We start from the raw sequence: 26,041 nt of genomic DNA on the forward strand, positions 1-26,041 counted from the left end.
GGAGGCACAGAGAGGAGTCAGAGAGGAAAGCAGGAGCTAGTTCTGCTGGGTAAGTCTTCAGGAGGGAGCCACCGGTTTGCAGCCAGGAGAGCTGGTGAGGGACATGTGCTATCGGGAGGACTGGAGAGACATGCCAGAGAGGACTGAGAGGAAATGGTCACAGTTGGGTAAGGAGCCAGTGAGGATTGCAACGTCATGGGCAGCTGCAGCCAGGAGGGGTAGCAGGATCTGAAGAGGGCTTACTGGAGCAGTAGTCTACCTAGGACAGCTAGCACTTAAGACTTCCTATTTCTACTACATTAAAGGGGCCCACAGTCCCTGCCTTCAAATGGCGGATACTAAAGCTTGGCTGAGCCAATGTCAAGTCTAAACCTGTGCTAGCTGTGCCTGAGAAGTAAGTGATGTACTGGAGAGAGAGCGCGAGTAACCATCTGCAAGCAAGAGATGTGCTGGAGGAGACTGTAGTAGCAAAGTGTATATAGCTGCCAATTGATTGCTATATAATCGTTCAATTGTTTCTTCCATGGGGCATCCCATAAATTCCCTAACCCCTCAATAAAACAACAAAACAAACATCTGGACTGTTCGTCGTCTCCAAGGTGATTGAGAAGTGAATGCCGGGGTGGCAGGGTGGCAGGTGGGCCACATCACTTAGCAGCCCCTACGGGGGTACCACTACAAGAGTCAATTGAAAAAATATACAATAGCATATCTAAAGTGTTCTTTTTTACCTGGATGGTTGCTTTGTATTCGTTACTGAGAAATGCAGTGCAATTTTACCACTTGCAATGCTCAGAACTAATGTGGAGTGTGTAGGTCACTATGGCTGGTTATATTCATTTAGAGAATGTCAAATGGTCCAACTGCTAATTTTAATGATTTTTATAATAAATATTACAATTCTAAACATTTGAACAAATTAATTCATTCAAGGGAGAGGCATTTAAGTCCACACTGGCTTTTGATTTTTTCTTGGTTAATTTTCCACCACCTTTGATGTATTTGTCCTTAGTATGAATGACCTGGATGTACTGGTCGGTGCTGCTGTTTTGCTGGTCACTGCTGGATGCGTTAGACATTGAGTCCGATTCTGTAAGGCAAGGTTCAAGTTTGTGCTTTGACTTGACTTTCCGGTGGCGTTCCATAAACTGTTCATCAAGGTCAACGTTTTTCAGATTAACTTTTTTGCGATGATGTGGCTTTTCTGAGTCAATCTGAAAGCCTCCTTCCCAGGATTTATATTGCATGCGAGCTATATCTCGCCCAGATATCATTTGACCATCATTACGGTCTCCAATGTAAAACCGAGGATTGTGACGGAGATCCGATAGTGAGCGAGGGCGGTTAGATCTGCGGATTAAATCCCTGTGAATTTCGTCTTCCTCTTCCTCACTCAGGTGCGGTGAGTGCGAGTGGCGTGGTGGTTGCACGACATACTTTCTGACATTTCTTGGATATAATTCTACAATATCACCAGACTCTTCCATTCGGAAATGTCTTGGCAGTCGTGATGTGGAACGCAGGAGTTTTTTACGAGATTCATGTTCATTAACTATATAATATCTTGCGTGTGGTCGATGAGGGAGAATACTTGGTGTACTGGACCCATGGCGTTCAGGTGTAATGTGTCTCAGGCCTTTCCTGAACAGTGGCTCTGATAGGGCATCCTCAACTTGTTTCTTTGGCCCTGCTGAATGGTAGTTCTTGGTTCTGCAGGCATCATTGGAGCTTCCTTGCTTTATACTGGGAGGTCTGAAAATGAAAACATATTAAAGTGATTGTGAAGGATTGTTTAAAAAAATAAAATAAATAACAAATATGTGCAGTTCATTTTGCACAGAGTGGCCCCGAACATCCTCTTCTGGGGTCCCCGAATGGCTCTCGCGGCTCCACTCTGCATCAGATAACCCCCTAGGAGAAGCGCTCTCCTTAGACGGTTACCTTTCGGGCGAGCTCCCGAGTCCAGCATTTGCGTCCACAGACACGAATGCCGGACTCGGCCCCACCCCCGGCGCCCACATCATTGGAGTTGATTGACAGCAGTGGGAGCCAATGGCTGTTCTTCTATCAATCTATCCAATCAAGAGCCGGGACCCCGTGGAGAGAGGGAGAGTGCATCCCTGCTGAAGAGATGAAGGGGCTCAGGTAAGTAGAACGCGGGGGCTGGGGGGCCGGTGACTGCCAGGGGAAAAAACACGAGGGCTTATAAAACCTTTAAAGTGGTTGTAAACCCACGGAAAAAAAAAAACCTTCAAGACAATGGCATAATGATCTAGTATGCATAGCAGGTTTAGGAGATATCTACGGTAGCTACAAATAAGCCTTATTATACCTGTAGTGAAAAGTGGTCTGTAAGGGTTTATAACATCTTTAATGCATCCATGTTAACATTGCATTGCAGCTTAATAATGCGATATTAAAAATATAATAATCATACACTCTAAACCAGCCTTTCTCAACCTTCTTTCACCAGAGGAACCCTTGCAATAATTTTCAGGTCTCAGGAAACCCTTGCTAAAATCAATTCATTGGTGGTCGGTGGGAAAAATTCCCTCGTACATTTGGGGCCAATGGGAAGAGTACCCTCCCCCCATACAGGAAGCTAAAAAGATCTTTAGACACAAGGTCATTGGTGCTATGCAAGCCCCATCTAATCTAATGGGAAATCAACCAGCCACTGCTCAAGGAACCCCTAGGAACCTCTAAGGAACCCTAGGGAACTGAACTGTGGAAACAGAAACTGTCCCACACAAATAATAGCAGATATTGGTGGAATAGATGGTAGAAGACCAGGTAGCAACTAAGGCACCGTAAATTCCCCAAAAATAAACAAAGGCTGTAGAAGTTATTAAAAAAAACATCTAAAGTTAAACCTTCATGTTGAAAAAAAAGATCAGTCCAAAGGAATAGCCACAGAAGCAGGTAAAATTTGTTAAAATCCTCAGAATACAGTATATGTAGTAGATCTGTGAATTGTCTGTGTTCCTTAAAATGATATTAAAGGCAAAATAAAAAAAAATAAAAAAAAAAGTGCTTACCTGCTCTGTGCAGTGGATTTGCACAGAGCAGCCCTTATTTTCCTTTACTCAGGTTCCCCTGCTGGCTCTCCTAGCCCCACCCTTCTGTTGAGTGTACCCAGAGCAAGCAGCTTGCAATGGGGGCACCCAAATAAGTGCACTCTGCATGTCCATTCAGACACGGAGCCTCGGCACTGCCCCTCCCCCTCTCTCTCCTCATTGATTCACTGGCTTTGATTGACAACAGCAGTAGCCAATGGCTCCTGCTGCTGTCTCAACCAATAAGGAGGGAGAGTTCCCAAAGAGCCAATGCTCTCGTTTACATCGCTGGATCAAGAGGGAGTTCAGGTAAGTATTAGGGGAGGGCTCAAAATCTTTTAAAAGGGGTATACATCACTTAAGACACAATGAATAAATAGGTAGCCAACTGACCCTGTGTATGGGTGGGATTTCTGGAGCTAAAGAATCAATATGCAAAAAGGTAAGACTGGAGCTCAAGGAGAAGGCTCAAGTCAAAAGACGGGGCTCCACATATAAACACACTGCAGCAAGTACAAAGCCAACATTTTATTTGACAGTTAGGAATCATATAAAAAACCTTCACCCTACCATTGATACAAACATTCATAACAACGTTGTCAAGAAAGTAAAATGAAAAACAATCCAGGTTCCCAGACATTCATCCATTCATACCAAGGGACTGGCTGCAAGGTGTCAGCTGTAGGGTTATGGAGGCACATCAGCAACTTCCAGTCCCTTGGTATGAAATGATGAATGTCTGGGGGCACGTGTTGTCTTTCATTTTACTTTCTTGACAACGTTGTCATGAATATTTTTTATTGATGGTACGGTAAATGTTTTGATATGCTTCCTAATTGTGATTTGAATTGTTGAATAAAATGTTGGCTTTGTACATGCTGCAGTGTGTTTCTATGTGAAACCCCATTATTTGACTTGAGCTCCAATCATACCTTTGCAATTATAAATAAAAAATGCAATAAAAAAAAAATTGGTATTATAAAAAGCTGAACTCCAGGCAGATATTAAAACAGGCCTTGCCCCATGAAAATTATTCCTCATATGCTTGTTTACCCGAGATAAACTTATTTACAAGCATGTCCTATGCCACCATCCTTGTTTTCTTTATCATCAGGAGCCGGTTGTCTCTTCCTGGTTCTTGTAACCGACCCCCTGATCACACCCATGAACAGACGGAGATCTGCTGCCACGTCTTTTACATCATATGCTGTCATAGTTTCGGTCTGGCGCTATGTCTTTCACACTACAAAGTACCATAGTGTCAGGAGAACACATACGAATTTGGCACCTACGGCCCTGCAGCTTTCTCGGATTCATGCTTTGTATCCTAGAAAACTGGGGGTGTAGAAGGGCCACATCACTGCAGCTAGGTGAGGAAAAGGTTGAAAATATTAGATAAAATCTTCAGGTTATTTGTAATCACCACGCATCTCACCACTTAGGCCTAAAATATAAATTTTATTTAAAAATGTAGGTAGAAACATAGAATAGTGATGGCAGAAAAAGACAGAGTAGTCCATCGAGTCCTCCCATTTTATTTCTTTTTTTTTTTTCTTTTTGTTTTTTTCGTTAACTATGTTGTCTGACTATAGATCTATGTTTATCCCAAGAATGTTTGAAGCCATTTACTGTTGACTGTCTCACTACCTCTGTTGATAGCTTATTCCAATCATCAACTACCCTTTCAGTAAAATAATACGTAAAAATAAGTTTTAATACTAATTTCGTAACTTTTAACCACTAGGCGTCCACGCTATAGCCGAAAGACAGCTACAGCGCAGACGCCAATTGCCGGGAGGGCGTCCCTGGATGTCCTGCTGTCCCTTGGACACAGCCAATCACAGATCGTGCTAAATGGCCAATCACAGCGGCCATTTAGCACTCAATCTAAGTATTCGATGAGAAATGATCTCATATGTAATCATATGAGATCATCTCTCATTGCTAGCTCTCCCTCCTCACACAGAAACAGTGTGTGAGGAAGGGAGAGCGAATGGCTGCAGCGTGAAAAAAAAGGGAAAATAAAGTGCCCACAGTGCCATCTGTCAGTGCCTTCTGTCCTCAGTGCCTTCTGTCCCCAGTGTCACCTGTCCCCAGTGTCACCTGTCCCCAGTGCCATCTGCCTGTGCCATCTGTCCCCAGTGACATCTGTTCCCAGTGCCACCTGTCTGTGTCATCTGTCCCCACTGCCACCTGTTCACACCATCTGTCATCAGTGTCACGTATCAGTGCCATGTATTAGTGCCATCTGTCATCAGTGCCACATATTAGTGCCATCTGTCTTCAGTGCCACGTATTAGTGTCACGTGTCATCAGTGCCACATATTAGTGCCATGTGTCATCAGTGCCACATATTAGTACCATCTGTCATCAGTGTCACCTGTCATCAGTGCCATCTGTCATCAGTATCATCAGTGCCACCTGTCAGTGTCACGTGCCATCTGTTATCAGTGTCATGTGTCATCAGTGGCACGTATCAATGCCAGATGTCATCAGTGTCAAATGTCATCAGTGCCATGTATTAGTGCCATCTGTCATCAGTGTCACATGCCATCAGTGCCACATATCAGTGCAATCTGTCATCAGTGCCACATCAGTGTCACGTGTCATTGTCCTGGTGCTCCAGGGCCTTAAAAAGTGTAATAGGTAGTAAACAAGTTTGATGTGTAATTTGTGCTCCTAGAACACGTGACGCGCTCCCTGCATGTTGGACCTCTCTATGTGGCTAGGCTGTAAAAAAGTCCCACACATGTGGTATCGTAATACTCAGGAGGAGTAGCAGAATGAATTTTGGGGCATCATTTGTGGTATATATATGCCGTGTGAGAGAAATAACCTATTACAATGACAATTGTGTGGAAAAAAATAAAAAATAAAATAAAATCTTAATTTTGTGGGAAAAAATGACAACATCAAAAACCTCACCATGCCTCTTACTAAATACCTTGGAATGTCTACTTTCCAAAAAGGGGTCATTTGGGGGGTATTTGTACTTTCCTGGTCAAAAGAAATGTGATAGGCCGCCAGTACATCATATGTGATACATTTTTTATGATTTGCGCCACAGCTTGTGGACTCTCTAACTTTCACAAAGACCAAATAATATCCACTAATTTGGGTTATTTTTACCAAAGATATGTAGCAGTATAAATTGTGGTCAAAATTTATGAAGAAAAACTAATCATTTTCAAAATGTTATCACAGAAACTAAGAAAAATGTGTTTTATTTTCAAAATTTTAGGTCTTTTTTCATTTATAGCGCAAAAAATAAAAAACCCAGCGGTGATAAAATACCACTAAAAGAAAGCTCTATTTGTATGAAACAAAGGACAAAAAATTCATTTGGGTACAGTATTACATGACTGAGTAATTGTCATTCAAAGTGTGAGAGCAACGAAAGCTGAAAATTTGTCTGGTCATGGGGGGGGTTTAAGTGCCCAGTTGTCAAGTGGTTAAAACCAACGTGGCTCAATGTTTCACCTCCAAACAAGATGCTTTGTAAGGGGTGATTAAGGTAAACTATCTTTTTTTTTTTTTTTAGAAATCAATATTAATCCATTACATAGTGTAGAAATAACCTTACAACAAATTAGACATACCTGTTTGCAACATGCTCAGCCCTTTGCGGTTTCACCCTAGACCCAGAAGGGCTTGGACTAACATTTGGGGGATGTGGCACAACCACGCGAGGAGCTGATTGGGAGATGGTTTGTATCTGGCTGCGCTTGCTGCCTGGGGATTCAAAGTTCACCACACTTCCATTCTTCCGGGGAGTGGATGAATGTACAGAAGACTCTTGGCTGATGATGTCACTCTCTGGATCCCGCTTTTTTTCAGGCACTTCCTTATGCAGGAATCGGGCTGTAGCACACATGTAATTATATCACACATCCTATTTATGCATTCTGATTATATAGACATACAACATTTTATTACTGATGGTTCTATAACTAATCTGGATGTTATTGTATATTTTTGTTGTATTTCTGGAAAATCAATAATTTTTTTTATAAAGTAAAAAAAAAAAAAAGAACTGAACCTCTACCCATCTTGACATTTCTTTTAGTAATTTAATAATTCATACTGAGAGTATGATGAAGATTTAACCAGTCATGTTTTTTTAATTACATTATTACTAGTTGTATCCAATTTTTTTCTCTTTCAATCATTTTTATAAATTTTTCAAAACAGCATACAGAACATTATGTTCAAATATTCATCAAAAGAAAAAAAAAAAACAGGGATGCAATATGTGCTTGTTGACTCTTCTCATATAAGTAGTAAAAAAAAACATTAAGAAAGGTTATATTATGTCACAAGAGGCTTTCTTGTCACCTGATAGCATCCCTCAAAACCTAAAAAAAAAAAAAAACCTAAAAAGAATAAAAAATAAAACTAAAAAAAAAATAAAAAACTCAAAAAATAAAAAAAAAAGAAGGGGGGAGAAATAAGAAATAGGGTAGAGTAGAACAAGTGGAATGGGATGGGTTCCCCGGATCCCAGTCCCCCCCAGCACAAACACCCCAGCCCTCAGGGATGTATCTAATTTTTTTAAGCCATTTCATGTTCTTTAGATGCCCATGATTTCCAAACTTCTGCCAAATTTAGGAAAAAAAAAAACTGAACAAATCCTATTTATTTTTTATCAGTTAAATAATCAAACTACTTTTTTTCTGTAAGGCTCAATGTACAGCTGAGGACCAACTTAAAGGAGTTGTAAAGGCAGGAAGCTTTTTTTTATCTCAATGCATTCTATGCATTAAGATAAAAAAGCCTTCTGTGTGAGGCGCCCCCCCCCCCCCCCACACAACCCCCTTATTACCTACCTGAGCCCCATCTCTCTCCAGCGATGTCCATGATCCCCTCAGCCATTCAGGACACTCCACCTGATTGGCTGAGACAGAGCAGCGGCGCCATTGGCTCCAGAGGCTGTCAATCAAAGTAAGTCAGCCAATCAGGGCAGAGAGGGGTCGGGGCCAGGTCAGGACTCTGTGTCTGAATGGATACACAGAGCTGTGACTCGGCTTGAGTGCCCCTGTAGCAAGCTGCTGGTGGAGGGGCACTCAAAGGAGGGTGGGGCTAAAAGCAGCAAAGAGGGACCCGAGAAGAGGAAGATCCGGGCTGCTCTGTCCAAAACCAGCTGCACAGAGGAGGTAAGTATAACGTTTGTTATTTTTATTTTTTTTAAATAAACCAGCCTTTACAATCACTTTAAACAATAACTAAGGCACACTGAGATGTTTTACAGGTGCTTTTGCGCTAAAAATAGCACCTGAAAAGCGACTGTAAACCTCTTCTGCAGCCCCAGTGTGAAAGCACTTGGGAGCGGCGCGCTTGCAGGACAGGACAAAAAGTCCTGCAAGCAGCATCTTTCAGGCGGTGCGGGACCGCTGTATATAACACTCCTAAACTGCCCCTATCGTTGAAATCAATGGCCAACGCTGTCGAAGCATCCTGCAAAGCGCTTCAGCAGCGGCACTTTTCAGGTGTTTTTAACCCATTTCAGCCACTAGAGGGGTTTAAAGTGCCCTGTTAGTGGCTGAAAAGTGCCGCTAAAACTACGGTAAAGCGCCGCTAAAATTAGCGGCGATTTACCGCTAAGGCAGCCAGTGCCTCAGTGTAAAAGTGCCCATAAGACAAAACTTTTTTTAGTGAAGAGGGATTAGAACACCTCTGAGTTCTTATTGTTGTCTGTGTTCATGTTAAAGAGATTCACCCTCTCTAATTGTCCTGTTTACTATTATCATTAAAAGTGAAAGTAAAAGAAAAACCCACATTTTGGGTTGTCCCCTGAAAAGTGAGGAAATCTTCCAATGGGGACACTGGTTCTGGTGACCTGGTGGTCTCCAAGGAATTTGCAGGGATTTCCTCTCACTTCCTGTTTGGCTATGAGACAGGAAGTGAAGGGAAATCACAGATGGAGAAAAACGTTTTTTAATAATTTTAATATTTTTTTATAAATTCACCTGTAAGCACTTACAGGTGAATTTATAAAAAAATATGCATGGCAGTTCGCCCAGTGAAAGGGGTATGTACATTGTTCCTGTGCAAATGTTGAAAAAATGAATGTTTTAGGCTATTTCCTGTACTGGGTGAATGTTTTTCATTGGTATAAAACAGAAGAATACCACGTTTGGCCACAAGCTGACATTTAGGGGTTGATTTACTAAAGGCAAATGGACGGTTCACTTTGCAAAGCACAGTTGCTCCAGAGCTTAGTAAATGAGGCTTAAAACTTCACTTTGCAAACAGTACCCAATCACGTGCAAGGAAAATTAAAAAAAAAAAACAGCATTTTTGCTTGCAAATGGTTTGATGATGGAAGTCAGCAGAGCTTCTGCTCATTTAATAAGCTCTGGAGCAACTGCACTTTGCAAAATGCACGGCCTATTTGCCTTTAGTAAATCAAACCCTAAGTATCACAGGAAATTCCTACCACACTTAGTGCCATCTAGTGGCCAAATGGTGTATTTTTTGTTTTAAATCGATGAAAAATAATCGTTTAGCGCAGGAAGTAGCCTAACAACATTCTTCTTTTTTCGCTCAATTTACAAACAATGAATGTACATGCACTTTCACTAGGCAAATTGCTATACAAATATTTTATTATTACACCCCCAGAGTCTTTACTGTAGGAGTAGAACTTCATTCAAGGCTACAGGAAGTTACTGGACAGATGCAGGCAACGCCGCAGAAGATACGAAGGCTGTAAATATCGGAGGAAGTTTTCTGATATTTATTTGAAGATTTTTGTTATGAGCCGGCTGTAATAGAAGCAGCCATTCCTCATCTGCCATACATTAGTTCCAGAGTAATATGGATACTGTGCAAAATATGGATACATTTTTCCATTTCTGAATTCATCACTGCTTTATGGATCTTTATGCAGCTGTTTGCATTGTACATAGACAATGTTCAGATTCATAAAAAACACAGCTACAAATGTGGCTTTATGAAGCTTTTGCACAGACCCTCCTCTTTTCGGGTTCCCTCGCTGGCGCTCCTGGCTTCTTCCCTTCAGCCAGTGCCCTCAAAAGCAAGCTGCTTGGACTGGGGCACTGGGGCATGCTTGCTCCTGAGCCCTGCTCTATGCATCCATAAGAAACACAGACCCCCCCCCCCCCCACTCTCTCCTCATTGGTCCACAGGCTGTGATTGGCGGTAGCAGTAGCCAATGGCTCCTGATGCAATCTCAGCCAATGAGAGACCTGGGAGAAGCTCGGCTCTGGTGCACTTCGCTGGACCAAGACCAGTGGTTCTCAACCTTTCTAGTGCCGTAACCCCTTGATAAAATTTCTCAAGTTGTGGGGACCCCTAACAGTAAAATTATTTTTGTAGTGTGGGTTGTCAGCACCCAAGGCAAGACCAAGTAATTTGCACCCCTAACTCATGGATATTTAGCTCTCTCCCTGAGTCCCTTCCATTCACAAAGTATTAAAACCCCTTATGGTACATTTTAGGATGTAACACTCTTTCTCTTTGTTCTCCTTTCTTTCCCTTTTATCACTCCCTATCCTAATTCTTTTTTTTTCTTTTTTTCGACCATCCCTCTCTCTAGCCGTCTGTCTTATTCTTTCTCTTATTCTTTCTCTCCCATGTTCTTTGTTCCTCCCCCTCTTTTTCTCTCCCTTCCGTGTATTCTCTATTTTTATTCATTTTCTTACTCCTTGGTGGGGGGTGGGATGAGTGACAGTGCTGGGAGGAGTTCTGATCCTCCAAATTAGGTGCTCTTGATCAAGGTCTTCTGCTGACTTGAGAACTGTAGTGGGGACTTTTTATGGCAACTATAATCACAGATAGTTTTACTCACTGTGTCTCCAGCTTCACTGTGTCTGCAACTTTGTGGTGTCTCATAGCAGTGACACCTATGCCAAAATCAGGAGATAGGGTCTCCTCCAGCCCCTCCCACTTCACATTGCTCACCAGTCAGCTGACCTCTAGTCTCTGCCCCCCCAGCCATGCCATGAACTGAATGGGGGAGGCTGTGAAGAGGCTGAGTGGCTCCAGGAACAGCCCGGCTGGGCGGCCACAAAAAGGCTGGGAGAGTGATGTGGGCTTCAGGAACAGCCCAGGATTCGGTGACCCCTGGCAAATCATCATTCGATCCCCAGGTTGAGAACTACTGATCTAGAAGGAGCTCCACTAAGTGTTAGGGGTGGAGGGGTTGGGCACTGCACACAGAAGTTTTTTTTTTTACCTTCATGCATAGAATGCATGAAGGTAAAAAAACCTTGAGCCTTTAAAACCATTTTAATGGGTTTGGAAGAAGCCTGCCTTGTACATATCAGGAGGGTAACTGACAGTCTAAATGTTGGGGTTGATTTACTTATGCACCAAGACTGTTAATTTGCAAAGTGAATGTTGATTTAGCTTGGTAAATAAGGTGAAGCTTGCATCATTATTACTATCCAATCATGTTTGAAAAAAAAACCCCAAAAAACAAAAATAAAAATAAAAATCAGGCCTTTTGATTTCTCATGATTGGCTAATGGAAGTGAACATATCTTCAGATTATTCACTAAGCTAAGTAAACAGTGTATTGGGTTGATTTACTAAAATTGGAGAGTGCTAAATCTGGAGCAGCTGTGGTAGCCAATCAGCTTCTAAGCTCAGCTTGTTCATATAAGCTTTGACAAAAGAAACCCCAACAACCTGGAAGCTGATTGGTTCCTATTCAGCACTGCACCCGATTTTGCACTCTCCAGTTTTAGTAAATCAACCCTGTATATGTATATGGTCAGCCTCTTTTGTGAACACCAGCCTAATTAAATCTAAGATCATCTACAACAAGGTTTTGTAGCCATGTAAAACCACAATCCAAGGCTGTTTAGAATTAGGAATAATTCTGAAATCCATTCAAGCAAAAAAGTTACATCATTGTGAACATTTTAAACAATTTCTATTTTTGAGAACTACAGCCTAGATTAACATGATTTAGTTACTTCTTTGATTTAAAAATGTTGCTGACCTATTTATTTCTCTTGCTGATACATTACATATTTCAAAACAATTTTTACAAAGCCTTAATAAAGATTCTTATGTTGCTGCGACTTGCAAAGTTTATGTTGCTGCATTACTAAAGTTTGCCACCAAGTGGCGATATAACACCTTTTTATTTCTCCATAATTGTAACTTGCACAAAACACGTTATGATCATACAATGCACAACTTCTATATTTACATCATTTATATACTGCATATTATTAAAAAAAAATGCCTCATATATATTTACGTGGCATGCCAAATTTTACAGTTTCTATTGATTTAAAATATAATTTATAAAAGATCACAAAACGTACCCACGGCCATTTGAAAGACCTTTTTCTTGTCTTCCATTCTTTCCTGAAAAATTAAACACACCGGGAATATGATAATCTGTTCAATGAAAAATCTGTGTTCTCCTGAGTATTTACTTACAGTCTGGATCTGTGCTCTCAGCTGATTATTGGTGAATTTTAGGGATCTTGCAATGCTCTGAAGGTAATAGATTAACATACTATAAAAAGATGAAAACATTATTGGTACATAATTAAATAGAGAAAAGGTAATGCAAGCTGGTATATTGATTAGATCATCTAGCTTTAAATGTTTTATTTTAAAGTGTAAGGGGCAAATTTATAAAGCAGTAAATCTGAAATTTACCCAACATTTGCTACAGATGAATCTGCCTGGCACATGTGATTTTAATGAGTGACTGTTTTACTACCATCGAGTCTTTAGTGAAAGTCAAATTCACTAATTTATAAATATGCCCTTAAGTGTACTTGGGCACCAATACCCCAAATCCACTAGTTATCCACTTGCACACTGGGCACCTTTACTCCCTTACTAACCAGGCCAATTTTCAGCTTTCAGTGCTCTCACATTTTGAATGACAATTACTCAGTCATGCAACACTGTACACATATGACATTTTTGTCCTTTTTTCACACAAATAGAGCTTTTTTTTGGTGGTATTTAATCACTGCTGGGTTTTTTATTTTTTGCGCTATAAATGATAAATTGTAAAAAAATGCATTTTGCTTCGTTTTCTGTTATAAAATTTAGCAAATTAGTAATTTTTCTTTATAAATTTTACCCAAAATTTATACTGCTACATAAGTTAAGTTATAGAGTCTGCAAGCTATGGTGCCAATCTCTGAAAATTGTTCACACCTGATGTACTGACGGCCTATCTCATTTCTTGAGACCCTAACAAGCCAGGAAAGTACAAATACCCCCCAAATTACCCCTTTTTGGAAAGGAGACATTCCAAGGTATTTAGTAAGAGGCATGGTGAGTTTTTTGAAGTTGTCATTATTTTCCCATAATTCTTTCTAAAATGTAGATTTTTTTATTATTCACAACATTGTCATATTAACAGGTTATTTCTCTCACATGGCATATGCATACTTGCAACTACACCCCAAAATACATTCTGCTACTCCTCTTGAGTATGGCGGTACCACATGTGTGGGACTTTTTCACAGCCTGGCCACATACAGAGGCCCCACATGCACGGAGCACCAACAGATGTTCTAGAGGCATAAATAGCAACCTAATTTCTAGACTACCTCTTACATTTTTGAAGGACCTGGAGCACAAGGACAATGGAAACGCCCAAAAAATTACCACATTTTGGAAAGCAAACACCCAAATGCATAATCTAGGAGGCATAATGAGTCTTTTGAATATGTAATTTTTTTCCACAAGTTTTTGGAATATGTGGAAAGAAAATGGAAACGCAATGTTTTTTACAGAAAGTTGTCAAATTATAAGATACTTCTAACACATAGCATGCACATAGTAAAAATGACACCCCAAAATGGATTCTGCTACTCCCCCTAAGTATGACAATACCACATGTGTGAGACTTTTACACAGTCGGGCCACATATAAAGGCCCAACATGCAGGGAGCCCCATCAGGTGTTCTAGGTACATAAATGACACATCTAATTTCTTAAATACCTATTACACTTTAGTGAGGCACTGTAGTGGCACAGATGGGCACTGTTGTGGCACAAATGAGCACTAATGTGGCATGAATGAGCACTGATGTGGCACGGATGAGCACTGATGTCGCATGTATGAGGCATGTATGAGCACTGATGTGGCATGAATGAGGCACAGATGAGCACGGATGAGGCATGGATGAGCACTGTTGTGGCATGGATGTAGCATGGATGTGGCATGGATTACCACTGATGTGGCATAGATGAGGCATGGATAATCACTGATGTGGCACAGATGATGAGCACTGAAGTGGAATGGATGAGGCATGAATGAGCACGGACGTGGCATGGATGTAGCACTAATGAGCACTGATGTAGCATGGATGAGGCATGGATGAGCACTGATGTGGCATGGATGAGGCACGGATGAGCACAGATGAGCACTGATCTGGCACAGAGAAACACTGATGTGGCATGGATGAGTACTGATGAAGCATGGATGTGGCACGGATGAGCACTATAGAGGCGTGGATGAGCAGTGATGTGGCATGGATGATCACTAATGTGGCATGGATGAGCACTGATGTAGCATGGATGAGCACTGATGTGGCATAGATGAGGCACAGATGAGCCCTATTGTGGCATGGATGAAGCACAGATTAGCACTGATGTGGCACGGATGAGCACTGATGTGGCACAGATGAGCACTGATGTGGCACGGATGAGCACTGATATGGCATGAAAGAGCACAGATGAGGCATGGATGTGGCACAGATGAGCACTGATAAAGCACGGATGAGCATTGATGTGGCATGGATGGGTACAAATGAGCACTGATGTGACATGAATGAGCCACAGAGGCACGGATGAGGTATGGATGGGCATGGATGAGGCATGGATGAGCACTGATGTAGGCTGGATGAGGCACGGATGAGGTATGGATGCGCATGGATGAGCATGAATGAGCATTAAAGAGGCATGGATGGGCATGGATGAGGCATGGATGAGCATGAATGAGGCATGGATGGGCATGGATGAGGCATGAAGCTCCCTCCTCTCCTCACACGCAGTACCGATTGGTGGAGGGAGAGGGGAGAACCGGACATACGCCAGTTTGTTGACAAGTGATTGCTTTGTCAGTGGATGGAGCGATCATGTGGTAAAGGGCCACTGACATTTGCCCTTTACCCCAATCCGTGATGCGGACTCTTCTGTGTGTGTGCCCCAGGGGGCACTTGGGAAGTGTGAGTTCGGGAGGACATCATAGTATGCCCTCCCAGACGACCGCGCTGTAGCCATTATTCGGCTATGGCCTGGTCAGCAAGTGGTTAAAGCAGAACTCCAGGAATTATTTTTGCATATATCCACCTTAGATCAATGTAAGTATTTATATCTGATATCTGGGGGGCAGTTGGTGAAGCTGTAAATCACTGTAGTAGTCTGCACTACATACAAAGCATTCTCTGATTGGATAAGGTAGAGATCATGGTGTCAACACCCCTCCTCTCCAATTAGAGAACATTTTGTATTCATTGAAAAAAATACAAGGCATTCTGTGAATGGCAGAGAAGTCAAGCCTATACCATACCTGGCTGATGGTCTCTGATAGGAAATGCAAAGCGTTCTCTGATTGGACAAGATGGAGAGGTAGGGCAGTGATGTCACACTCTCCACCTTGTCCAATCAAAAAGCACTTTGCATTTATTAAAAAATGAATGGCTTTCTTTAAATAGCACCAGTGCTGAGTGGATGACCTTCTGTGTTCAGAATGCAACAGGGCAGCCACTTCTATGTCACACCTATCCTGGGAGGCAGTGTGTTAGCAAGGGCACATGCATTGCAAGATTCAGCGCATTTGCAGATTGCCAGAACTGTGAGATGCATCTGCACACGTGTAGAGGATTTCTGTGCATACACAGAAATATCACAGGCCACTATAGTGCCTATATAATGTACCAGAAACTAGGGTAAATTGTGCACATATGCAGCAATTCCCCATGCATGCACAGATGCTCTGCCACTCTCTTCCAGGTCCCAAATACACTATATTACCAAAAGTATTGCGATGACATGAATTTTATTGGCATCCCAGTCTTAGTCCGTGGGGTTCAATATAGAGTTCAGGACATGGTGCAATCCAGTCCAGTTCCTCAACCCAAAGCTCACTCATCCATGTCTTTATGGACATTGCTTTGTGCACTGGTGCACAGTCATGTTGGATCAGGAAGGGGCCATCCCCAAACTGTTCCCACAAAGTTGGGAGCATAAAATTGTCCAAAATATCTTGATATGCCTTAAGAGTTCCCTTCACTGGAACTAAGGGGCCAAGCCCAACCCCTCAAAAACAACCCCTCACCATAATCCAACCTCCACCAAATGATTTGGACCAGTGCACAAAGCAAGGTCCATAAAGACAAGGATGAGTGAGTTTGGGGTGGAGGAACTTGACTGGCCTGTACAGAGTCCTGGCCTTAGCCCGACAGAATGCATTTGGGATGAATTAGAGTGGAGACTGTAAGCCAGGCCTTCTCATTCAACATCAGTGCCTGACCTCACAAATGCACTTCTGGAAGAATGGTCAAACATTCCCATAGACACACTCCTAAACCTTGTGGACAGCCTTCCCAGAAGAGTTGAAGCTGTTAAAGCTGCAAAGGGTGGGCCAACTCAATACTGAATCCTATGGACTAAGACTGGGATGCCATTAAAGTTCATGTGCATGTAAAGGCAGGTGTCCCTATACTTTTGACAATACAGTGTATCAGAGACCCACAACGCATTTCCACACATGCCTGATTTTTTTCAGAAAAGGGGTGGGGGAACTGATTTGCTGGTGAAATTCCACTTCCCATTCACCCACAGCCTATAAATGGCAGATGTGAAACAGCGGCAATGTGGTTTAATGTAGCTGTACATCAGCCCACATCAGTGGCTCACAGAGTGCGCACCCACAAGCTGGTGATTGGTGTGTCTTGTACCATGTAATTGCTGTGCAAATTCATTGAAAAGTAAACATTGGTTATCTTTACTCTCACACAGATTAGTTGTGAGAGCAGAAAGAACTGATGCCGCAGCCTGTGAGTGTACGACAGCCTGTTACAGTGCATGTACACTCACATGCTGCAGTGTGAGCCTGCCCCAGTGTCCCTGGTCACTGCCCCCTAGCATAATACAAATAAAGAGTGCAGCCAGCCCCTGTCACCTATACCAGTGTCAGCAGTGCTCATAGTAACACCGCCATACACCATACCAACGTCCTGATCACTGCCATATGCCATATTAGCGCTCTGATCAATGCCATTTGCCAAACCAGCACCCTGATCACTTCCATACACCATACCAACATCCTGATCACCACCACGTCTTACCAGCGTCCTGATCACCACCATACGTCATACCAGTGTCCTGATCACCTCCATACACCATACAAGCATCCTGATCATCGGCATATGCCATACCAGTGTTCTGATTACTGCCATATGCCATGCCAGTGTTCCGATCACCGCCATACATCATACCATAGTTTTTAGACTTCATAAATTTCACACAGACTAAATAATATACACTGTTTTGGGTTATTTTTACAAAAAAATGTAGCAGGATACATTTTGAACACATTTTATGAAGAATGATTATTTATTTAACAACAACTAAGAAAAAAGTGTTTGCTTTTTTTTTTAATTTTCAATATTTTTGTTTATATAGAAAAAAATAAAAAACCCAGTGGTTTTTAAATACCACCAAAACAAAACTCTATGTGCCTCAAAAAAATGATAAAAAATTTATTCTGGGTACAGTGTTGCATACCTGATTAATTGTCACTCAAAGTGTAACTGTGCTGAAAGCTGAAAATATACCTGGACTGGAAGGGGTGTCCAGACTTGAAATGGTTAAAGATATCATCTTGGTTTAAACTAGAGGATGATGTAGCTATTGTAGTTAGCACAATTCTTGGCTGCATTGCTACCATCAAAAAATATTTAAAAAAAGAGAATGATGTTTCATCAGATTTACAATACTGTTCCCTGATATTGTTTAACTTGTGCTTATCTACATCTTCACTTTCATGCTTGAACGGAACTGAATGCATTGGTTTTCAGTAATCTTAAATTTCATAGACAAAAGAGAAGAATACCCCCTAGATGGGACTTTGAAGGACCACCAACACAACTATTGAATAGAAAATTATTTAATAATAAATAGTTGTAGATCAAACAGAATAATCAATGATAAAAAGATGTGAATCGTCTAAAAAGTACATACAATGAATACGAACAAATGACAAAAACCAAAATATAACAAAAATGTGAAATTACATTAATACTCTCCAAAGGGTGTTGCACCTTAATACCCGACGCATTTCCAGTTTTTTTACACCTTCATCAGGGGCTTAGAGTAGAGTATGGTCAGGTGTATTTTAGCTCAATTGGAATGATTCCATGTTAAGAGCAAGGAGAGACAATTATTATGATGAAGCAACGGATGGATGCCAGTCACCGAGCTGCTGTAAGCTTGAAAGGAAATTAATTTCCAGATCTGTGTAATAACAGGTACATGGCAGCGACTTGGTTCCAAACGTGAACAATAAGTGCTTGAAGGGTAGTCAGGGCGAGATTATAGCCAACGCCTCAAATGGAGCTCCTGGATTAACAAGTAATACCTAATAGTCCCTGACTGCATATATCCTGTAAGTATAGTGACCGTGTATGAAGCGTCTCCCCTTTTCTATGTCCGTGCCTGCCCTTAAATTTAATAAAATATGCATTTCTTTATAGGTACACCCAAGGAGTGAGAATCACTTACAAGAGAAGAAGTAAGGCTGGGACAACCACCACTGGACTGCTGACATAGCTCATCACCTTGTTGAACCAAGCAGGAAAGTCAGTTTCAATGGTCTCAGCGATGATGTCATAAATTTTCTCTTGTCCACTGTTGAGAAAATTGGCATTTAATTATATTAAACCAATAACAAGTCTTTGTTACCACTGGACTACGCAGTTTCCCTTACCAGGGAGTATAGGTTCTTTAGTGTCCTGTCTCCTATTTCCAACTTCCTTACTTTTCCTGCCCCCCTTCCGCAATCTTCCCACCTTGTCCCTTAATTTTTTTGATGGTGCAGAATGTTTCTGCAAGGAACCCAATCTTTTGTGAAATCTGTTTGTTTAGATATTGGTTGAATTGAACACATTACTACTTTCTATGACTCCCTAGAACATTGTTTCTCAACTCGGGTGCCATTTGTGGCACGCAGCGCATCGAACATAGTTTGCTCTGGATCAGCGTCATGACTTGACATGGTATGAGTGGGCCGGCTGCCAACAATATAACAACCAATGATGCGCCACACAGGAAGCATAATGTAATTCATTGCTATGGTGTTGGTGGCTAGCCCATCTGCACCATGGCAACACATATAATACTGACATATAATCACACACATAGGATGGACTTGATGGACTTGTGTCTTTTTTGACCTCACCTACTATGTAACTATGCCACTGATCCAGGGCAGGCATCATGCAGGGCCACACATTCTGGAGAGGATGGAAGTTCACCTCCGGCAGACTTGCTGCACAGCCAGGCCTCTACTGCACTGTGTGACGTCACCACGTGTTACGAGAGGAGGACGGGCTCTCGTTTTTTCCGGCCGGCTTGATTTTATATGCGGAAAATGTTCGTTTTTATGTAAGTGTATTTCTACTAATTAAAAAAGCATTGAAGGTTTTTACACTATGGGAGGCTTCTTTTCTTTTTATATTACGAATGTGAAACTGCGTTATTTATGAGAATGTGGAGCGGCTACAGTGCATGGATCGTTCGTTCCTGAGGGTTTAAGGATAAAGTGTTCGGTGGAAGCGAGGAGCTGCCGGTGGCTTGGTACTTTAAACGCTCCTTTGTGCTTTTACCATCTGGTAAGCGCACTGTTTTGTCGGTGGTGGGACACTATAGCGATAAGGAAGTGTGGAATCACTGTGGTGTGATCGTCTTCCTTTTTTGGATAACATAAAGTTTTCATGGACTTTTCTTTATAAACTGTCTTTTTTATTTATTTTATTTGGCGCAGCTCTTTTGTTCACTTTCTATCTATGTTTATGTGTGTGTATCCCACTGTGGAGCAGCAGCCTTATATTCTGTGAAACATTCATTTGTAATTTTTGGACTATTTTTATTTCTAAGATAAATTTTTTTGGGATATTCATTTGAGAAAAATACTTATTTTTTCTTGTTTGATATTTTTTCCTCTTGTATGTTAAAGTAAGAAAGAGGAATTGTTTCCTTTTTTTGAAGGTTTCAGCACGGTTTTATTTTCTTTTGTTCCTCTACTGCACTGCATGAACCAAAAGGTAGGGTGATGAATGGATGCTGTGGATGTGAATGGAGGGCCTGAGATGCAGGGACTGTGAGATTAGGGGGCCCTGTGATGTGGGGACAGTGTAATTTGGGGGCTCTGTGATAGGAGGGCACTGCAATGAGGAGGCTTTGATGTGATGAGAGTACTCTGTGCTAGAGGACTCTGTGCTAGGGGGCTGGGTGATTTGGGGGCTTTGAGATGGGGGAGCAGTGTGATGAGGGGGCTCTGATGTGATGAGAGTACTTTGTGGTGGCGGATTCAGTGGTGATGGGGGGGCATTGTTATGATGGGGGGCTCTGTAATGGGGGTGCTCTGATGTGATGAGGGCACCTATGTATAGAGGAGACTCTTATGTGAAGAGTGGCTTCTGATGTGAAGTTAAATTCATTAAGGAAGTTTAATGCTTTATCCCAGGTTCAGGTTTCACCTGGCTAAGCAAAACTGACATTTGTTTTACATTTTAGACTGGGGTGCCTCAAGATTGCACATACCAACTGTTTTATTTATTTTGGATAGCGAGGGAGAGTTAGCTCCCCTGTTTCCTTCCTGGTGACCACTGAATGTTAAAGTAAGGGAAAATCTAAACCTTTGCATTGCAGGGAAACATAGAAGGGAAATCTTCCAATGGGCACACTTGTTCCAGTTACAATTGTCGTTGATTTTCCTTACTTTGAAGAAGTTTCCTCTTATTTCCTGTTGTCTCCCGAGACAGGAAATTAAGAGAAATTTAACTAACAAGATGCAGAAAGCAAAAATATAACTTGACAGGAGATTTATTCCTTCCTTAATGCAGCCCAAAAAATGTAAAACATTTTGAAGAAAAAAAGTTAACATTTTGAATACAGTTTCATAGAATGCTGAGATGATGTGTTCCATCTCAACATATCTCACCTAAATGGTCCACAGTTTTTGGATGGCTTATATCTTACTATAGCAAAAACTGTTGGAAGCATGCACAGGAAAAGCATGAAAAGCAGCATAGCCAAGTAGAAGTTGTTAGACCTGCAACAAAAAAAAACAGACAAAGGTGAAAGTCATGTGGATAGCATGTCAGCGTCCAACATAATGCAAGGTAGGTCACTTTACACTCATTTAACTAAATGAGCTTTTAAAAGGCTGAACTGTCATGGGCAGCGTAGAAACTACAATAGTGGCTTAGTGTGCAGGTTCATGATGGTTCCCAAGAGTAAACAACTACCATGAACGCGTCATTTAAGAATGATACGTATAGGCATGAGTAGAAGGAGTTAAATTGCTTTGTGTATTATTGGTATGCCTTGAGTCCCTCCTACCTTAGTGGTTCAGCCCTCTCCATGCTCCATGCTACTGTGATGTACAGTATGGTAGGTAGAGTTGGAGGTGGGTGGCCAGATGGGCTAGAATGACCACAGGAGAAACATTATGTAGCTGTATTCTGTACATGTGTTTCCCTTCATGGACCCTCTAAGTGAGTGAAGAAAAACACTTTATCACAGCCGCCCCCATCTTGGGTACTAATGTTTTGAACTGTATAATAATGCATGCCATTATTTGGAAAGTACAGTTAGTTTCATTCAATTTTGCCTGTTGGGCTGGCACAGTCAATGAGGAATTAATGGGAAAAAGGAGGAGGAGCAGCCAAGTCGGGATGGGAGGAGTTGTTGCCTGGTGGTGACGGAAGGTCCTGATGGTGGGGTGGTCCAGAGGGTCTGAGAAGCACCACTTAAGCCACTGGGCTACCCAATACAGTCCTCAGCTGTGGCACAGGGCTACTCCCAATAGCCCGGCCTGTAAACACCGAGTAGAAAGGCCTTGCAAGTACAGTTGTGTCAGCTTCTAGCCTAACTTTAGGGTGAAGTATATTAGGACCTCTATGTGTCAGTAAGAGTTAGTAGGAAGAATCATGTCTGTGAAATGTGCTCATATTGTTGTTGGGACATCATGGTCAACTGGCGTGAATAGTGGGAATAAGGATCCCCTCCTTTGTGAGACCCTGGGTGAGTCCCAAGGGGGTATGTCCACATATTTACATACTTCATTATCCAGAACCTTGCTAGGGACAGGAAGATCAAGTGGAGATTCCCTTTGTCCATAGGTGAACACATAGTAGTGGCATTATGGAGGGTGCCCATATTTAGAAAGTCATGCACATACTCATCAAGACAAGCACTCCAGTATATGCATAAATGTTAGTTACGTTTTAAATGGCTGTGGTTTGGATCTCTAAATATAACCTTTTAGCAACTAGTCACAGTTTCTGCCAATTTGCAAATTCGCTGCTATTCTAAAACTTGGGAATGAGTAAAAGACATTGGGCTTCATTCACAAAGGTTTACATGAGGATAGGGATCGTTATTTTTAAACATGTGACTGTCATTTTTAAATGCTGTTATAATTAGCTGAAAATAAACTGAAAGCAGCTGGGATGTTTTTATTTTTTTATTTCTTCAGATACCGTGCTTTGCATATGTATTCATCCTGCTTGGATGTTTCCACATGTTCTATCTAGTCTTGCATCCTGAACTTAAAATTAATTTAAAGTGGTTGTAACCTTAAAAAAAAAAAAAAAGATAACAAGGATTCTTCTCTCCAGCATGCTGGCAGGGAACAGGCTATTTTACTCAGACTGTGGCTGGATAGAATTACAGATGGGGGTTAGGTGAGTAGTCACCCATCATCACACCCATCATCACACTAAGTAGTTATTTTAAGTACAAATAATTTAGTGCAGGTGCCAAGAGCAACCAATCAGAATACATATTGAACCAGTATGTCTTCAGTAGACTGACTTTGATTGTTTTTTATGCGTTGATGGGGTGGAATTGTTCCATTTTTGTGGCAGACAGCCAGCAAAGTCTCTCGTGTCATTTCAGGAACATAAATTAATGATCTGAAGCATACCACGTGACCCACCTCCATCCCTATATATACATACAAATACAAGGCAATGGTCACGTGACCTTGCTAGCAGGAATAATTGAGGGTATTTGTGCTAGGAGGGACAATTTGCTAGGATGGGGGATTGGGGAGAATTTGTGCTGACAGGGGGGATTTGGAGTAGGGGGAGAGGATATATACTTACAGGGGAAACTTGAGGAGTATAGGTTTGTACTAGGAGGGGGAATTTTTTTTGGGTGGGGGGTGGATTTGTGCTGGGGGCATATGGGGAATGAGAGGATTTGAGCTGGGGGCGGGTAAGATTTGTGCTAGGAAGGGGATTTCAGCAGGAGGTGGATTTGTATTGGGGGGAAGGAGAATGTGTGCTTAGGGTATAAGAATGCAAATTAGTGCTCAATTTTTTTTGGGGGGGAGAGGTTCTTTTGACTCATAATGCTCATATGACCAGGGCTCTAGATGACCTTGTCTCAGCACTGCCCTCTCTCTCCTTCCCCTACCCTGTCATACATGTATAAATAAGATCTGTATATTAACCAGGGACGTGTGAGGTCAGTGGCTGGTGAGGCACTGGCTAGTATCATAGCCAAATACACACAGGTTACATACGCCACAAATGTTAGACGAGAGCAATATTTCCAGCACTAGACCTCCTCTGTAACTGTAAACCAAACGCTAAACTAAACTCTATACCATGTGATATATATATATATATATATATATATATATATATATATAGATAGATAGATAGATAGATAGATAGATAGATATAGATAGATAGATAGATAGATAGATAGATAGATAGATAGATAGATAGATAGATAGATAGATAAATATATATATATATATATATATAAAATGTTTGGGGGTTCTGAGTAATTTTCTAGCAAAAAAAATATTTTTACATGTAGGAGAGAAGTGTCAGAATTGGCCTGGGTGGCAAGGGGTTAATTGCCGTAAGTAATATACAAATAATTATTATATATTGTTTTTAAGGTAATTTACTATATTTTCAAAATCTGTACTCAAGCAGGTGGCTTAACAGACAAATTACTGAAGTTTATAACTTCCAACCAGTAATTTCACAGTAAATAGATAAACAATAAATTATTATGTTAAAATATATAGCATAATAATTTATGATTTATGATTTAAAACAGTACCTTTTCAACAGCAACAGATTCTCATTCTCCCTCTAAACTGTGTGTGAAAAACATGGGATTGTGGGTAAATCTTATACTCATAAACCCATGTTTTTTCCTTCTAGTTAAGAGGGCTGAGCTGGAAGGGAGCATTTGTCTTTTAGACACATTCCCCCTTTCTATGACCCTGCAGCGAGAGGCGTGACTCAACTGCAGCATTTTTATTGGACAGCTTGGGCCAATGGTACTTTACCATTGGTCCAAGACTCCAAGCTGTCCATTGTGCTCAGTGCCTCTACCAAAAAGTGAGGAGAGGCACTGTGAACTCATCCTCTCAGTCTGCTGCAAACAGAGTGTGCCAGCTTGTATTTATACTGGCCTCTCTGTATGTAGCTTCTAACAGATTATGCAAGGAGCCCCGTATCTCCAGAAGCATAGGTCATAGGAGTCCCAAATTTTGACCAGCTACCTACTGCCTCCCCTGACTGCACGCCCCTGATACTAAAACATTTTTCAATTCTCTCTGGTGCGGTCACCTGATCCAGCAACTCCACCTCCCCTGTGTCAGTGAGAGGCTGCTGCAGGGAAAAGTTAGGAAGCACCAACAACGGCTGAGCCATGAGAGCCTATGGGTGATGTCACAGCCTCAGAATTTACAGCTGTTGTTGAGCACTCCCTTATAGAGAGCTGCAGTATCACACAACCAAACCGGAGTGAATTGAAAATAGGTATGTACACACATCTTTTTTTTACTACAGGTTAGACAGGTAAGAGGAAGGGGGAGGGAAAAATGTTATGAATAATTATAGTTAGGGTTTTTCTTCCACTTAAAAAAAAAAATCTTGGTGTAAAGTCTGCTTTTTTAAATCCCAAAAGCATGTTTAAATATAACTGTAATTTGTCAAAAATCGCTAAAGAAAAAATTACCTAAAGAACATTTTTGAGAATGTTCAAGTTCAGTATGCCCTTCCCAAAACTTGGACTTATGGGTTTCTGTCAGATAATTATCATCGTGAATAGCCAGAGGTGTAAAGCAATTGTTCAGTCAAGCTCTTAGCTACTGACCTTGAAGCTCTAAAAACCTGCTGATGTGGAACATTGCAGGTCAGCACTGCCCAGCTTCTTAAATACATCAAGCCTATCAGTTTAAACACATTAAATGCTGGAAGACACGGAGAGAAAAATGCCCCCATCCTGAAAAGAGAGTTAGAAGAATTAGTCTCAGACGGATATCCCAACAGTTAGTATAAATATGTCACGTAAAGTGCTCTAGTGCCCAATTACAGAATACATAGTCATTGGTGACAATATTTGTATTGGTTGGGCCTTGAATGTGAATGTACCATGACTATTTTGTGGACAAGGCCAATATTTTAGAAACACACACCTTTACTAGGACTATTCAAAATTTACACAGATGGAATTTTAAAGGTGCCAACACAAGTAAATATATAAAATAAAAATGTTATTATAAACATTAAAATAATAGTAAGAATTTCATATGAAACCATCAAGGAATATCCATACTGCTTTTACAATGAAGATGCATCTCACTGCAGAGTTGTTGTTGGAAGGAAAGAGATTAAACCATCTTCACCAGGTGGGCCGGAATCCGAATCCTCCATGGAATTACTCTCCTCCCACAACTCCATGAGTTCATTAAGAGATTTAATATCATTTAGAGT

The 26,041-nt window shown here is 41.3% G+C and overlaps 1 protein-coding gene across 1 annotated transcript in view; it reads right to left on the reverse strand.

Annotated features, from left to right (window-relative positions):
* Positions 1-853: 853 nt before the first annotated feature.
* The window catches only part of TMC3 (transmembrane channel like 3), a 115,415-nt gene continuing 90,227 nt past the window's right edge, over positions 854-26,041 (reverse strand). The window contains exons 16-22 of the mRNA XM_077473268.1: positions 25,422-25,550; positions 21,232-21,342; positions 18,792-18,917; positions 12,474-12,552; positions 12,356-12,398; positions 6,656-6,917; positions 854-1,752 (exon numbers count right to left, since the gene is read on the reverse strand). Coding sequence (XP_077329394.1) covers positions 903-1,752; positions 6,656-6,917; positions 12,356-12,398; positions 12,474-12,552; positions 18,792-18,917; positions 21,232-21,342; positions 25,422-25,550 — 1,600 coding nt within the window. The 3' untranslated portion in view covers positions 854-902. The remainder of the gene's footprint in view (positions 1,753-6,655; positions 6,918-12,355; positions 12,399-12,473; positions 12,553-18,791; positions 18,918-21,231; positions 21,343-25,421; positions 25,551-26,041) is intronic.

The sequence above is a fragment of the Lithobates pipiens genome, unplaced genomic scaffold, assembly GCF_037356315.1.
Source record: "Lithobates pipiens isolate NorthernLeopardFrog02 unplaced genomic scaffold, aLitPip1_a1.2 Scaffold_8, whole genome shotgun sequence".
Taxonomy (NCBI): domain Eukaryota; kingdom Metazoa; phylum Chordata; class Amphibia; order Anura; family Ranidae; genus Lithobates; species Lithobates pipiens.